This window comes from Cryptosporidium bovis (assembly GCF_009768925.1).
Source record: "Cryptosporidium bovis isolate 45015 chromosome Unknown contig_66, whole genome shotgun sequence".
Classification (NCBI taxonomy): domain Eukaryota; phylum Apicomplexa; class Conoidasida; order Eucoccidiorida; family Cryptosporidiidae; genus Cryptosporidium; species Cryptosporidium bovis.
Genome location: NW_027125005.1, coordinates 16449 through 30812, shown reverse-complemented (window position 1 = coordinate 30812; position 14364 = coordinate 16449). Strand labels below are relative to the sequence as shown.

Sequence of the window (14364 nt, the reverse complement as noted above, 5' to 3'; positions counted from 1 at the left end):
TTAAAATGTAGGCAATAATATTTGTTTGCTAAGTTATTAGAGAGTGCTTGTTTTTATTTAAGTATTAAATAAATATGAATATATTTTCTTATTTTTTTGGATTTTATTTTCAATTTAAGGTAACTGTTTTTCTGCCCCGCTTCGATAAATGTAAATACATTTTTAAAAATTGCATGCAAAAATATTTAGAAAAAAAATTATAATAAAAAATACTAAAATAATGAATAATTAGATATTCATTTAAATTTTTATGTTTAACAGTCGATGTGAATTGGCTAAATGCTGAATTAGTTATTTTAATTATTTATTAAAGTTAGTATGAAATATAACATTGGTTTAAATAAAAAGCTAATATTATTACTAATTATAGCTAAATCAAATATAATTATTTCTCAGCCTTCAGAAATAGCGAGGTATAGACATGACTATTCTGGATCTTCTTCCCCTGGTGAAATGTATGGGCCACAAAAGCTAAAAACAGATTATAAACCGCTACCCTGGAAGGATAAGTTTCCAAGATACGAAATTAACGTAACCGATATATTAAAATTGCATAGAATGACTCAAAAAGAACCAACATTTGATCCGATTTTAACAAAAAAAAAAGAAAATGGTTTTTCCCCTAGAGTACCTGAGTTACTGAGACCTATACAAGTTAGATGCCCTAAAGGTTGGAGTCCATGGGGTCCAATGTGCATAGCTGAAGTATCTTTGGGACCTAGAACTGAATGCTTTGGTGATCATAGCAGATTTGTAAGTGCTCCTTCTGGAACAACACCTAAACAAACATCAATGTTTCCAGGTAAGCTTAAATATATATTTAAACAAACTATAAAAAAAATACTGATTGATTAATTTGATATTGGCATTTAAAATTAAACTTTATTTATTTTTTCTCACTTTTATTTTAAGGTATTTGTCAAGAGAAAAGAGTGATAGGACCTTCGTTATCATGTCCTTTAGGAATGAAACTGAGATTGAGGTATGAATCTGAAACCAATGCAGAAACAGGAGAGGTAACGCCAAATGTTATATCTTGGGCCTGTGAAGGATACAAAATAATACCTTATTCAGTAAGTTACATATATATATTTCTCCCTCACTTTTTAAACATTTTAGAGTTTGAATGGTGGTTTATGCCCGGCAGGTTATTCAAGGTCAATAGAAGGATGTAAGGCATTTCAAGTGATTCCTCCAAATGCAGTTTGTCCAAAAAATTCAGAACCTTCTTACACAGGAAGTAATTTTGCATTATACGAAAAATCTGAGATGGTGTGTACAATAACGAGATATACTAAGGGAAGAATTTGGTGCCCAAAAGGATTCAATGTTATATCACCACCTGAAGTATTAGATAAATACGAATTTGGTGAGGAAATATCAGAAGATTTCGCATATAAAGTAATAACTGGCACATATACGAGAGAAGAAAAAGAAGACCAATATAGAGATATATTAGAATCAGAAATGGATCTGATTATGTACACAAATGAAATTTCGGGAGATAAAAATATAGTAAATAAGACCTCAAAAAGTTTTCACTCATTTATAAGCAATCTTAGGGAGAGCCAAGCAAATATACAAATTGCTGAAATGCAGGGAATGAGTGCAGGTACAACTAACAACTTTACAGGTGTTGATGTTAATCTCAGTAATTCATCAGTGAGTCAATATTATTCCAATAATGGAACTTTAAACAATATTCCGGAATTAAAAGAATTAAGTGAAAAGATAAATTTGCTTTTCCAAAATAATTTAATAGAAATGGAAGAACAATACGAAAAAAAAAAATGGGACAACGTTTTTTTTGGAAACGAATCCAATTCGAATAATTGGATTAATATGAGAAAGTTACAATCTATGGCTAGTGGAGGAAGTATAGAGGAACAGTTATTTGAACCTGGGTTAGTAAGAGAAGTCGAGTATGGTCCTTTATCTGGTCTAACAATGGGAACGTATGGTGATGTATATGGAAAAGAAACTGAAGAAGAAATTCTCTTAACTGGTAACTTGGGTCAAATAATGGGGAATAATGAACCTACTTCGTTCCCATTTCCACAGCAATTAAGAGAAAGACAAGTTGACACAAGGGAGCCTGTTTGTTCATTAATAGTTGCTGTTCATTCTTCAGAATGTTCTCCATTACAATGCAAAAATCCATTTTTAAAAGAATTAAATCACATTCTTAGAGATTGGGTAGTGTTCGTGTTGGAGGCAGATCCAGATACAGGTTCAAATCTTATACCAAGTGGGAAAGATTTACCATTTACTGCTCCCGGATGAAAAAAATGAACACCTGTATTTTTATAATGCTATATATTTAAATATTATAAATCATCTATGTCCCAGAATCCAGGTGGTGATTTAGTTGGTTGATTTTTATATCTATGCCTACCTGAGTTCTGCAATAAGTAATTTTGTTTCATATGTTTACAAAAAGGCCGATGGCTACTAGAATTTTGACTGTTAATTGCTTTATAGAATTTCGAACACTCTGTACATTCAAATGCTTGTAAATTATTTCTGCAATCTCTTTTTCCTATGCTTTTCCCAACTTCTTTATATTTAACTGTATTTTTGCTATTGAGATTGTCGTTTGTATTATTTATAATATTTGTATTCCCAGTTTTACTGGGATTGTTATTGGATTCTAATGATTCACTCTTTACGGTAAAAATTTTTTTTTTCTCATTAGCTTCCAAATTACTTTTATCATTTGTATCCGAAGAATCATGATCAACCTGTTCATCTTCAAGTTGAATTTTTCTAACTCTGCAGTTCTGCGAGTTTGACACTGGAGAAAAAATATGTTCATTATTTGTGTATAATGAATCTAATTTACTATTTCTTGAAATATCTGTATAATTAGATGGAACTACATTTTTAACTTCTATATCACTTTTTGGAATACTAATATCAACTCCCGTTTTATTTAGAAAATTATGAGAACTAGCAGGTGATACCTTCATAAGTTTCCTTGTTTCTTTATCAACTATATAGTAGTAATTTTCTTTGCCTCTAAGAGGTGTAATAGGAATAGAATTTATTTCAACATTTTCGTTATTTCTCATCTCCATCCTTAATGCTCTATTTTCCATTCTAAGTCTTTCTAATTCATGAATAAGAGATTCTTTCTCGCTCATCCATTGAATATGAGCGCTTTCTAAAAGTTTTAGAGATATTTTTAAATGTGAAACAATTTTTTCTAATGGAAAACTTGATGGGTATTCTTCATCAAATGGATCAATCATATTTTAATGTTTCCCTCTTAAATTATAGTTTTGTCGTATATTAAACAAAGTGTGCATGTAAATAAGATTTTTAAATTATAAACTGATAAATTTAGTTTAATAAAATATGGAACTAAATTTTATTTAAGTAAATGACCATTGACAGTTAAAAATGTTGCTTTATGAAAAAAACTTTATAAAATAAACTTCACACACAAAATAGCACCTCTTATATCATTCAAAGATATTAGTATATATATATAATTTTCTGTTTATTGATTTTTTTATCTTATATTTTTTAATTTCAATTTTTGTTCATTCTAAATACTAGCCTCAAAAAAAAATCGTTAATAAAGCGGGAATAAATACCGGTTCTTTTAAGTCAAAAAGGAACAACAAATTAAAAAAAATGAATGCGTATATTAATTTTCAATTAAATGGAGTCATACAAAAATAGTGAGATTAAAGATTGTGTTCATAGCATTGAAATAGATTTCTCTGATTTTCCTCTAAATTATATAACGGTATCAAAGGAATTTATATCAGATGAAATTGAGGCGTTGGACAACGATTTAAATTTTCCACCAAAATATAGTAAAATACTGAAAGTAGATGAAAATGAGCAATTGAAAGTAATAAGTACGGGATGTGAGAATAAAATGATCATTGAACATGTGGATCTTAATGCAATTTCAAAAATTAACTTAAGAAAGTTTAGAAGTATGATATATACAAAAAAGGTGGAAGTGATTAAAAGTGAGCAAAATGATGAGTCACACAGTGAGTTTTCAGATGATGATGATGATTTTGGTAGTAACAATATCAAATCGAATAGAATTAAAATTAATGATACATATTGTATGGATGAATTAGAATTTCCAGAAGAAATTGGTAAAAAAAGCAATAAAAGTACAATTAGCGAATTTTCAATTCATAATGATGTAATTGAATTAAAGTACAACAAAAATCCAACACATTTTATAAGCTTGACATTTAATAAATACTCTAATGAATTAATAAGCGGATTTAGAATTTTTAAAAAAACAATTTTGAATTCTGTAGATTTTGGTAATGAAATAAATACTAGTTATTTTATTAGTGAAAATAATTTGCATATAACACTTGGTTTAGTTAGAATTGATAATTCTATAGATTTTTTAAATTGTAAAAATGCACTATTACAGCTTAAGGAAACAAAAGAATTTAGTGATCTAACCAAAATATCCTCAAAAGTGAAAGGATTTCCAATTATTATACAGGGACTTTCTTGTTTTGGCTCTTCAAACAAGACAAAAGTTGTATATGGGAAATTACACGAAAAAAACAAAGTGGTTATTCTAAAACGCCTTTGGAATAGGCTATGCAAGATCTTAGTTGATAATAAAGTGAGTGTAACTATTTCTGAAAGTAACAATTCAACAAATCATAATGAAGACGATAAAAATAATCTTATTGCAATAAATGATAAGGCTTTAGAAATTTTCGAAATTCTTAAACATTCATTTAATCCTCATGTTACCTTTATCAACACTAAATACGGGTCTAAAGGAGGAAAACATAAAACAACATTTGATTCTAGCAAATTGAAACAAGTCTTCTCAAACAAGAAATTTGGGACAGGTTATATTTCCGGAATTGAATTAAATGAACTATCAAAACACAATTTTCGTGAAGAGAACACAAAATTAAAATTGAAGGATAATAATAATGATTCAATTTTTTCGTGTGAAAAGTACAACTCAATTTTCTCAGTAGAATTAATATAATAATAATTAAAAATTACATAAAAATTAGTAATAATAAATCAAGTGATTTTAACTTTGTATTTAACTATTACATTCTTTTGATAATTTATATTTAAATTGTGAGTTCTCTTAAAAAAACTATATCATTTTCTTCTTTTATTAGTCTTAGTTGCTCTAGATCCACCTCTTCCACCTCTAGGTCTTCCTCTACTACTAGTTCCTCTATTAACAATTGTTTCTTTTTCTTCAGTGTGAACTGAGCTCTGTGCCTTCCTTTTCCTACCTCTTCTTCCTCTTGTTGTTTCAATAGGAGGACTTGGTTCTTGTTCTATATAATCATCATCTGACAATTTGTCATCATATGTATCTTCATCGCATTCATTATTATTTCCAGCTATATCTATTTCCTCATAAACATCAATAATACGTTTCTCATCCATTTTTTCCGCTTTAAGACTAACTTCGCCCTCACTTTCATTATTTTTAATTTTATGCTTATTTCCTCCAATTTTAGATATACTATTTTCCTGAATTTCAGTATCGCTATTTTGTTTTTGTTCTATAGTCATATCAACATTATTTCTTTCATAGGTTCTACATTCGTTTTTATCCATATTCATTTCGATTTCCCCATTATTCATTCTAATACTTTCTTCAATAGATGATTCACTCCCTTCATTTACACCAATATTATCAACTTCATCGCCATTTGTTTTTTTTAAGTTCTCACTTTCAGCAACATTATTTTCATCACCATAAAATCCTATATTGCTTTCGATTTCAACATTTTTTTCACCATGTTCTGAAATATGTTTATCAATATCGCTAGGCAAATCATGATTGTTATTTTCGATGCTAATTTCTGAGAATGAGTTTTCATGAATTGTGTCTGCTTTCAATTTGTCACATTCTTTTAAATTATCGCTGTTAACATAATCTTCATCTGTTTGTGTGATATTTAACTTGTTATCAGCCACTTTATTATTAACAGATTTTTCTTTATTGTATAAATCTTCAATTGATGATGAAGTATGTTGTCGACTAGTTAAATTACTTTTTTCATTATATACATTTAATTTGTCAATATCATTAGTGTTACTTATTGTACCATTTTCAGCATCTAAATCATGTTTCAATGCTTCTCTTAACTCTTCAAATTTTTTGAAAAGAAATCCAACAGGTTCTGGGTCTTTATCTAGAGTATTCGAAGAACTAGAAAAAGTACTCTTTACATTCTCTATTTTATCTTCTTGACTATCTAAGTCTATTGTTTTGTGTTTTATAGGATGAATATCATAGTTTCCCTCAATTATTACAGGTTCGCAAATTTTGTCATCAAAAAGGAACATTGCTACATTAACTATATTAGTATCTTCATCTGTCATTTTAATATTTGAATTAAAGTCTATTGGAACTTTAAAACTACTATGCTGAAAAATTCTATTATTTAGTAATTCAATTGTTTTGATGTTGTTTGAAATTACAATTAAAAGATCGTTGTTCTCATCAAATGTAATATTAATATCAATATCATCATTTTTTCTATTTTCAGAAGTGATATTTTCAATATACCTTTTTAATGATTGAAACGAAGTACATGATCCAATAAGTGGAAATATTAATTTTAGTTCTTTTGTTTCCACATTTGAATAATCTGTATTTAAAATAGTTTCATTAACTGATTTAATTGACTCAATCAGGGGAATATATTTTGGTGAAAACACAGTGAGCATTCCCTCTACTATTATTCTAAGTCCTGAAGGATCGGGAATAGATGTAAATACATAACCATAACTTTCAAAAGATCCAGTACTTAGTGATGCCCAAAAATTGAGGGCTTCTTGCTCACTACTAAACTCAAGAAGTGCCATATTAACACGGTTTTTTCCTATGGAATTTGGTGATCTATATAAATTGTTTATGTAATGATCTTTGTTATCAGTAGTAAACATATTTGTATATCTTAAAATACCAAACTCATTAATTCTATCTTGTTTTGGATATTGATCAGGATTTGAGTTGTCATTTTTTCCAAATTTGGTTTCTGTATCATTTACATTATTATTAATTCTATCACCAACATTAATGTCAATACCGTCGTTTTTAGAGTATTCATTATTGCTTGCTTCATTATCACTAATATTAACATTTTGTTTCTTATCTTTTAATAATAATGTTTTATGCTTTTTTTCATTAGACAATTTAATTATTATTTTTTTAACCTCATTTATTGATAAAAAAGAAGGAACACCTATTAATATTAACTTCGTACAACCTTTATACCACGGATTTTCAGAAGGACTTATTGGCTTAAGTAGCCTATATTTATTTACTAAAAATGATGAAGGTAATGTTAAATTAGATCCAAATTCAAAATAATTTGGGAATGTTTTCTCATATAAATTATATTTAATTAACCTTGAGAGAAATGGAGGAACAGTATTGTATAACTTCGAATTAGAATGTTTATTTTTCAAAGAATCATTTTCATTTTTATTACCAGATTGTTCTGGTGCATTATTTTTTGTATCATTAAAATCATCAATGCCACAAAGTCGAAGTAAATCCAATAAATGAACTTTTAAATCATTTGGAATGTCAGGATTTGCATCAAATTTATTTGATTGGCTCTTATTTAAACTTATTGATTCAAATACATCGTCATAAGAAATAGGAGAATTTATATCTGCATCAAATCTTTCCGTTTTTGGGATATCATGTACTAGTTCTAATTCAATTATTCCATTTTTTCTTTGATTTTCAACATACATGGCTGATAATTATTATAAATAAGTTCTCAACAAGATATATGCAATGATTATTCAGTACCAACCATAAATACACTCAAATTATCATGAATAGGAATGTTGCTTAACATTTATCTAATAATCGACTGTATTTCCGCCAAAAAAGGAACGTTGATAAATAATATAAATTCCTCACTTTGTTTTATTATTTCAATTAATAAATTTTACAAATACATTCGTAATTGTCCTGTTATTTCTCCTTAAATCTATTACCAATTGTCCTTGTAAACCTTTCTCAAAAAAAAAGGAGCCGCCAAAACCATCATTAGTCATAAGGGGTATGTTAGGCAGTGGCAATATTAAAATAATAATATTTTTCTTCATAAATCTTATTGACTTTTATTTTAAAATATTCAAAACTAGAAAATAATAAAAAGAAATAATTTCGATTGTAAATTACCTTTACAATATAGGTTAAAAGATAGCAAATTGTTAATGTACAAAAGATACCCTATTGTGGAAGTTAATATCATTAACCAGTAATTTTGTTTATAATATAGTAGTTTACAATTAATTTTGAGACTTATTTTCTTAATATTTGTACTAGAGTTGTAAGTGTTATATTGGTTTGTACATAATTAATAACTTATCACCTATTCAAAATAGTTGGATTGCTATTGTTTTTTTTTTTTGAATTTAATATAAAGCTTTATTTTTAATACAAGAAAAAAATTTGTATAAATCTATAATTATTAATAATAGAACTTATTTTCAATTTGAAATTTAAGCAACTTACAATAGCAAGTATATATATTTATGGATGTTACTATATAATAATAAATATTAATATTTATTATATAATGAAACCTGGTACACTTGATATTTATATAAATAAGTCAGTAACTGTTTTAACTGTTGATAATAAAGTTTATATTGGTATTTTAGTTGGATTCGATCAATTGACGAATATAGTTTTAAGAAATTGCATTGAAAGAGAATATAACAAGGAGTTGTGTAAATTTGATGATATTAATAAAGAAGTAATAGTTTTAAGAGGTGATTGCATTGGGCTAGTTGGTGAGTCTAGAGGAGATAACAATATTGTAATGGGTGAAGCTTATTATGATAGTATTGGTCAGAACTTTAAAAAACAAAAGATTTCACACGATAAATAATGCTAATTTATGTATAAAATTTACAAATATTTTCTTTTTTTATTGATCCCATAAAATTAATTTCTTAATAAGCCTTAAATTATATAATATTTGTATTTAATTCTATTATTAAGTAAATATAACTAGTCTTTCACATATTTATTGTTATTTAAAATTTCGTAAAGTTCTTCTAATTGTATTTCAATTAATTCATTCCATCTATTTCGAAAGTATCTTTTCAGAATAGCCACTTGTGTTGAAAACTCTGAAAAACTATCTTTAATCAGCATTTTAAACAGTAAATAAATTGGCAATAACAACTATTATTATAATTACAGAAAAGTTTGTTTACTCTTAATAAATAATATATTTCACGGTAAAGAAAAAAAACGTGTCAAATGGTAGAAAATAAGTAATTATACAATGTATCATAATAAAGTAACATATTAACTACTAGTTTGCAAAAGTATAGGAAAACCACATTTATTTTTAATTTAGTTATTACACCACAAATAATAGCATATTTTGTGTCGAAAATACACATGGCGCCAAACAAATGCATGCATTTTTTTTATTAAGATTACCTCTAGTCAATACATTCTTTAAAAGAAAAAAAAATTTAAAGAGGATTATAAATTAATATTACTTCACCTATATTAATAAATTAATTATACAATAATTTGTTATTTTTTTATAAGTATTAAAAATATGTAAATTAATTTTATTTTCCAGATTTAAAATAATAAATAAGGTGCATCAGGAAAATAAAAATAAAGAGATGTTCACTAGTACCAGTATACGTTACGTAACGTGTTATAACAGATGTGTTAATTTAAATTATGATTAAATGTGAACTTAGAAATGATTAATTAGTTTATTATAACTTTATTGTATTAAATACATGAAATATATGAAGTTATTGTTGTTTACTAATTGAAAAAGAATTATATTAATAAAATGGAGCTAATAACGGAAAAAGAATTAGGAAGATTAAAAAATTTAAATTTTAATCATAATTTTAGCACCCCAAAATATGCAGGTGAAATAGTTGTAGTAAGATTTGAAAAGACAAAACATTTGTTACCAATTGAAGAATATGAAAATTCGAATTATGAAAACTGGAAACTCCCTGAGGATCTAAAATGCAATATATGGCTTATGGATGCAATAGGTGAGTTTATTGATCTAGTTCAGGGTTCAGGAGATTCTGCACTCGATGGGTTAGTATCGATAAGTTCTGATATGGATAATTATTTTCCAAGAGCAAGAATAGATTTAAATGCAATACAAATGTCTGGAACGGGAATGATTTTAGTAACATTAAGTACGGAAAAAAGTTCAATTTATGAGGTAATGAAGAATTTAACTGTATATTTAGATGTAATAAATCCATCAAAGTTTAGGAAAACTGACGTTATAGAGTCGAAAGGTAAAGTTGATGCTGAGAAAGAGGAAATTTGGAACATATTATCATTTTCACCAACAAATGAAACGAATATTTACGATGTTGATGAAGATTGGAATAATATAGCTGTTATTATGTTTTTTATTTATGGTGATAGATGGCAAGTCAAACCTTTATCGCACATGTATTTTTCACAGGATATATCAGAAAAAATAAAAGATTCTAAAAATTTATGTTATGCTCTAAATAACATTATTTTAAAGAATAAAGAACTTCCCAATGGTTGTAAATCAATAAGATCATTACTAATAGGTGACAAGTTAGATGATGATGGTAAATTTAATTTTAATAATAAGGAAAATAATTTCGATAGTTTAAAGGAAAGAATGAAAGAATTAAATGGGCTTGAAAAATCGGAAATTGAAGCATTGAGTGGCCCAATATTACTTAGAAATCCAAGTGCTACTACTGACTACAAATATTTAATCAAAAGGTTAAATGAGAGGAAAGATTTTTTAAGAGAGTATCTAGAGAGAAACCATGATAGAATAACAAATGGTAAAGTATTGATTGATCAAGACGGTAAAGTTAAATATTTGACTGAGAGCACAATATGTGATTCAAACTTAAAGAGCGATACTAATAGAGAAAAAAACAATGATTATGATACTGATATTGAGGATGGTTGGGATTTTAAAAGGGGTGAATATACTTTGGAGTCTGCAAATCAAGAAGTGCAAATTTTAAAGCAAACAGTTGATGAATTACAAATGCAATTAGTAAGCATAATTGATATGTTTATTTCAACAACACCACCATCATTCACAGTTCAAGGTACTGCAAATGAGATTACATACAAGGAATTAATTGATGAAATTCAATATTTAGAAAATAGCCTAACTGCTTATAAACAAGATTTTATTTCAAAAAAAAGTAAGGTAACAAGAAATAGTAATGATAATAATGTCATATTTAGAAATGATAAACAAGAATTTGAGTTAAATAATACAAATTTAGATAATTCCTTGGAGAAAGGAGACGCTTCGCTATTTCAACCTGTTATAACCAATATGGGATACACTAATTTTACTGATAAAATAGATAAACTCAGGGAATCTGTTGAATTATTTGGACAAAATTCAAGAAAATCTGTTATAGAAAATAATAATTTAAGTTTAGAGGCCAGAGAACATGCTTTTAAGAAAATAAAAAATCTTGAATGTAGATATGATAAATTAAACAAAGATTTTAATAACTTTTTATTCACAATTTCAACATCAAGTGTGCCAAAACACTTAAAAATCAACTAATTAGTAACTCTATTAAATTAACAGTTTATTTTGTAGATGTATTTAGGATAAATTTTACATTATCATTAGAACTAAATTCACACCAAAATTGACATTTTTTTATTGTTAAAAAAAAGAAAAAAAATAATAAAAATGAGTTTAATTCGATTTAATTGTTAATATACAAAAATATAATTCATAAGACTGAGACTAAGTGACACACTAAACTTTAGAAATTTAACAAATCAAATTTTTTATTTCTAATATAGTGATCTTTCTTTTTTTTACTTGCTTAATTAATAATCCACTGTTTAACTAAATGTTTTGAATATTTTCTTCACATTATTACTTATTAAATACTAAAAACTTGATTATGTTTTTTTTATTAGTTATTTTTAAGCGATAGCAATATTATATATATAATTTCTAATTAACATAAAGGAACTCTTCCAAAGTATTGAAGTACTTTAATTTTTTTTTTTTTAAATTATAATCATTGGTTAACTAGTTCATTATATTTATAAAAGAATAACTAATATTTAACTAAAGAAAATTTTGGTGTGCTTTAAATAAATATACCATGACTGGGTAAATGTATATTTTTACACCCATGAAATAAGTGCATAAAATTTAGAATAACGGCTAAATAAGTAGATATATGCTTATAATAGAGTTTTAAAGAAATAAAAAAAGCTTTAATTATCATTTATTTTTAAGAAATGAGTTGGTTTAATATAATTACAAAACCGACCTTAATTGTCATTTGGTCAATCTGTATAGTACTAAGTTTAATGGATATATACTATATAAGAAATATGGAAAAGAATTGGTCATTTTACGATAACCAATTTCTTGAAAGCAAAGTTTGGTGGCTGTGTGGAATCCCTTTATGTGTTTATTCATTGGTAATAGAAATATCATTGATAATATTAACGTTATTTTCATATAAGGGAGCGGACAGTGAATTCGAAACAGAGGATCTAGACAAAGAATATAGAAGTTACAATTCAAATTATAACTATAATTACTCCAATCTATATGATAATGCAGAAGAGTATACATGGTCTGTCTTATCTTGGATAGATAATATAAGTTTATGTAATAGGTTAATATTTTTGATAACAAATTTTTTAGCGATGATGACAGTATATTATATTTATGTAGGATTAGTAGAATATCAAACAAAATCACTAACATTTCTGATAAAATCAGGTATAATTTTTACAGCGACTGTGTTAACATGGATACCGGGAGTACTAAACAGTTTCATTGAAAGCTTAAAATTATTTGGAATTGTATCTGGTTGTTCATTAGTGTTAATATTACTTCTTTGTTCTAGGAACTATCAAAATAGTAACAATGTTTCGAGGTTAACTTCAGAAGTTTTAAACATAAATAAGTTAAGTAAGGGAGAAGAAATCGTGAATAAAAGAATTATTGAAAGATATATAGAATCTGGTGGAAAGTATTATACAATAAGCTCTTCTCCTGCAGCAATAGCTACTGAACTTTATTGGGGAAATATGGCAATGAAGACACTAAAAGAAAACAAATCTTACATAGACTGTGATTTTAATTTAAATAATAACAAGTGGTCAAGCTGTATCGAAGAAAAAATAACTAGTTATCCATCATGGGTAATTGGTGATAAGACTATATCTGGAATAATAGAACCAGTTACAATAGCACATATGGTGAATATTAATATTAAAGAGCTTAAAAAAGAAGTACTTTCATTGGTTCATCCAGATGAAAAAAAAGAAATTGAGAAGAAGATCTCAGATATTATTCCAAATAATTATGATGAAGAAGATGAAACAAATATTAACAATGATAGTGAATCAAAAGTTGAGAAAAAATTAGATGAGGATGACTATTCATTTGTTTCTAAGAACAAAAATAAAAAAATAGGCAAAAGATATAAGAAGAATAAGAAAACACAATCAAATAATAGAAAAACTAATGATGAAAATAAGAATGATGATGAAGAGTCACTTGTAAATTCAATTTATGAGCAACCATTATTTAGGGGAATAAATGCATTAAATAAATTAGAGGCTAATGATGAAGAATATGTAGTTAATAAGAATTTAATAAATGAAAATATTGAATCGCCTAGAAATGATAACGAAAACAGTGAATTTATAATGGAACTACCTTCAAAACAAGAATTTAATGAATTTAACGATAGTATTAATAATTTAGAAAAGAAACATATAGAAGAAATGCAACAAGAATACCAGAATGCTGACATAAAACTAGACAGAATTGAGAATGAATTAAATGATCAAAGTTTAGATGGTGAAGTAGTTGGTGATGTTATAAGTGAAAGTGTTGATTCAGATGAAGTAGTTGATAACAACAAAATTGCAGAATTAGATGCAGCTAAAGATGATCAAATTACTCTAACCCTTCCAGATGAAGTGAAAGGAACAGAAATTAAAGACATAAATATAGATGAAGAAAAGCAACTCTCTAGTATTGAATCACAAGATGAAACACTTGATGATGTGAATACGAATAAAGATTTAGGGAGTGAAGCAGTTAAACATATTGAAAGCTTTGTTTCAGAAATGATACAAACAGATGAAGAAAATAATTAAACTTAGACATAGGAATAAATGACTTCGGTTTCAATTCTACATTTAATAAAGAATAAATGATAATATTCTTTTTAGAAAAAATTTATATTAATTAAAGCAGCAAGAAAGAAATTATTTATTACAATTTTTTTCTGGTTGTAAAGATATATAATAAATATGTTGTCTAACTAATAAATAATAACCAAACAAAA

At 26.5% G+C, this 14364-nt stretch overlaps 7 protein-coding genes across 7 annotated transcripts; 5 read left to right on the top strand and 2 right to left on the bottom strand.

Moving 5' to 3' along the window:
* Window positions 1-318: 318 nt before the first annotated feature.
* On the top strand, window positions 319-2283 carry FG379_003285 (uncharacterized protein; the record flags this gene model as incomplete). The annotated part of the gene is made up of 3 exons (XM_067328717.1): window positions 319-802; window positions 913-1073; window positions 1120-2283. The coding sequence occupies 3 exons, from the start codon at window positions 319-321 to the stop codon at window positions 2281-2283; spliced, it is 1809 nt and encodes a 602-aa protein (XP_067185084.1).
* A 44-nt stretch (window positions 2284-2327) lies between these two features.
* FG379_003284 (type zinc knuckle (C2H2)) lies at window positions 2328-3251 on the bottom strand (the record flags this gene model as incomplete). Its single annotated transcript, XM_067328716.1, has 1 exon — window positions 2328-3251. The coding sequence occupies one exon, from the start codon at window positions 3249-3251 to the stop codon at window positions 2328-2330; it is 924 nt and encodes a 307-aa protein (XP_067185083.1).
* A 416-nt stretch (window positions 3252-3667) lies between these two features.
* On the top strand, window positions 3668-4996 carry FG379_003283 (uncharacterized protein; the record flags this gene model as incomplete). The annotated part of the gene is made up of 1 exon (XM_067328715.1): window positions 3668-4996. One exon carries the CDS (start codon window positions 3668-3670, stop codon window positions 4994-4996), a length of 1329 nt encoding a protein of 442 aa, XP_067185082.1.
* A 122-nt stretch (window positions 4997-5118) lies between these two features.
* Window positions 5119-7746, bottom strand: FG379_003282 (uncharacterized protein; the record flags this gene model as incomplete). Its single annotated transcript, XM_067328714.1, has 1 exon — window positions 5119-7746. One exon carries the CDS (start codon window positions 7744-7746, stop codon window positions 5119-5121), a length of 2628 nt encoding a protein of 875 aa, XP_067185081.1.
* An 836-nt stretch (window positions 7747-8582) lies between these two features.
* FG379_003281 (uncharacterized protein) lies at window positions 8583-8897 on the top strand (the record flags this gene model as incomplete). The annotated part of the gene is made up of 1 exon (XM_067328713.1): window positions 8583-8897. One exon carries the CDS (start codon window positions 8583-8585, stop codon window positions 8895-8897), a length of 315 nt encoding a protein of 104 aa, XP_067185080.1.
* Window positions 8898-9833: 936 nt separating this feature from the next.
* Window positions 9834-11591, top strand: FG379_003280 (uncharacterized protein; the record flags this gene model as incomplete). Its single annotated transcript, XM_067328712.1, has 1 exon — window positions 9834-11591. One exon carries the CDS (start codon window positions 9834-9836, stop codon window positions 11589-11591), a length of 1758 nt encoding a protein of 585 aa, XP_067185079.1.
* A 698-nt stretch (window positions 11592-12289) lies between these two features.
* On the top strand, window positions 12290-14173 carry FG379_003279 (thioredoxin PDI; the record flags this gene model as incomplete). The annotated part of the gene is made up of 1 exon (XM_067328711.1): window positions 12290-14173. The coding sequence occupies one exon, from the start codon at window positions 12290-12292 to the stop codon at window positions 14171-14173; it is 1884 nt and encodes a 627-aa protein (XP_067185078.1).
* Window positions 14174-14364: the final 191 nt, after the last annotated feature.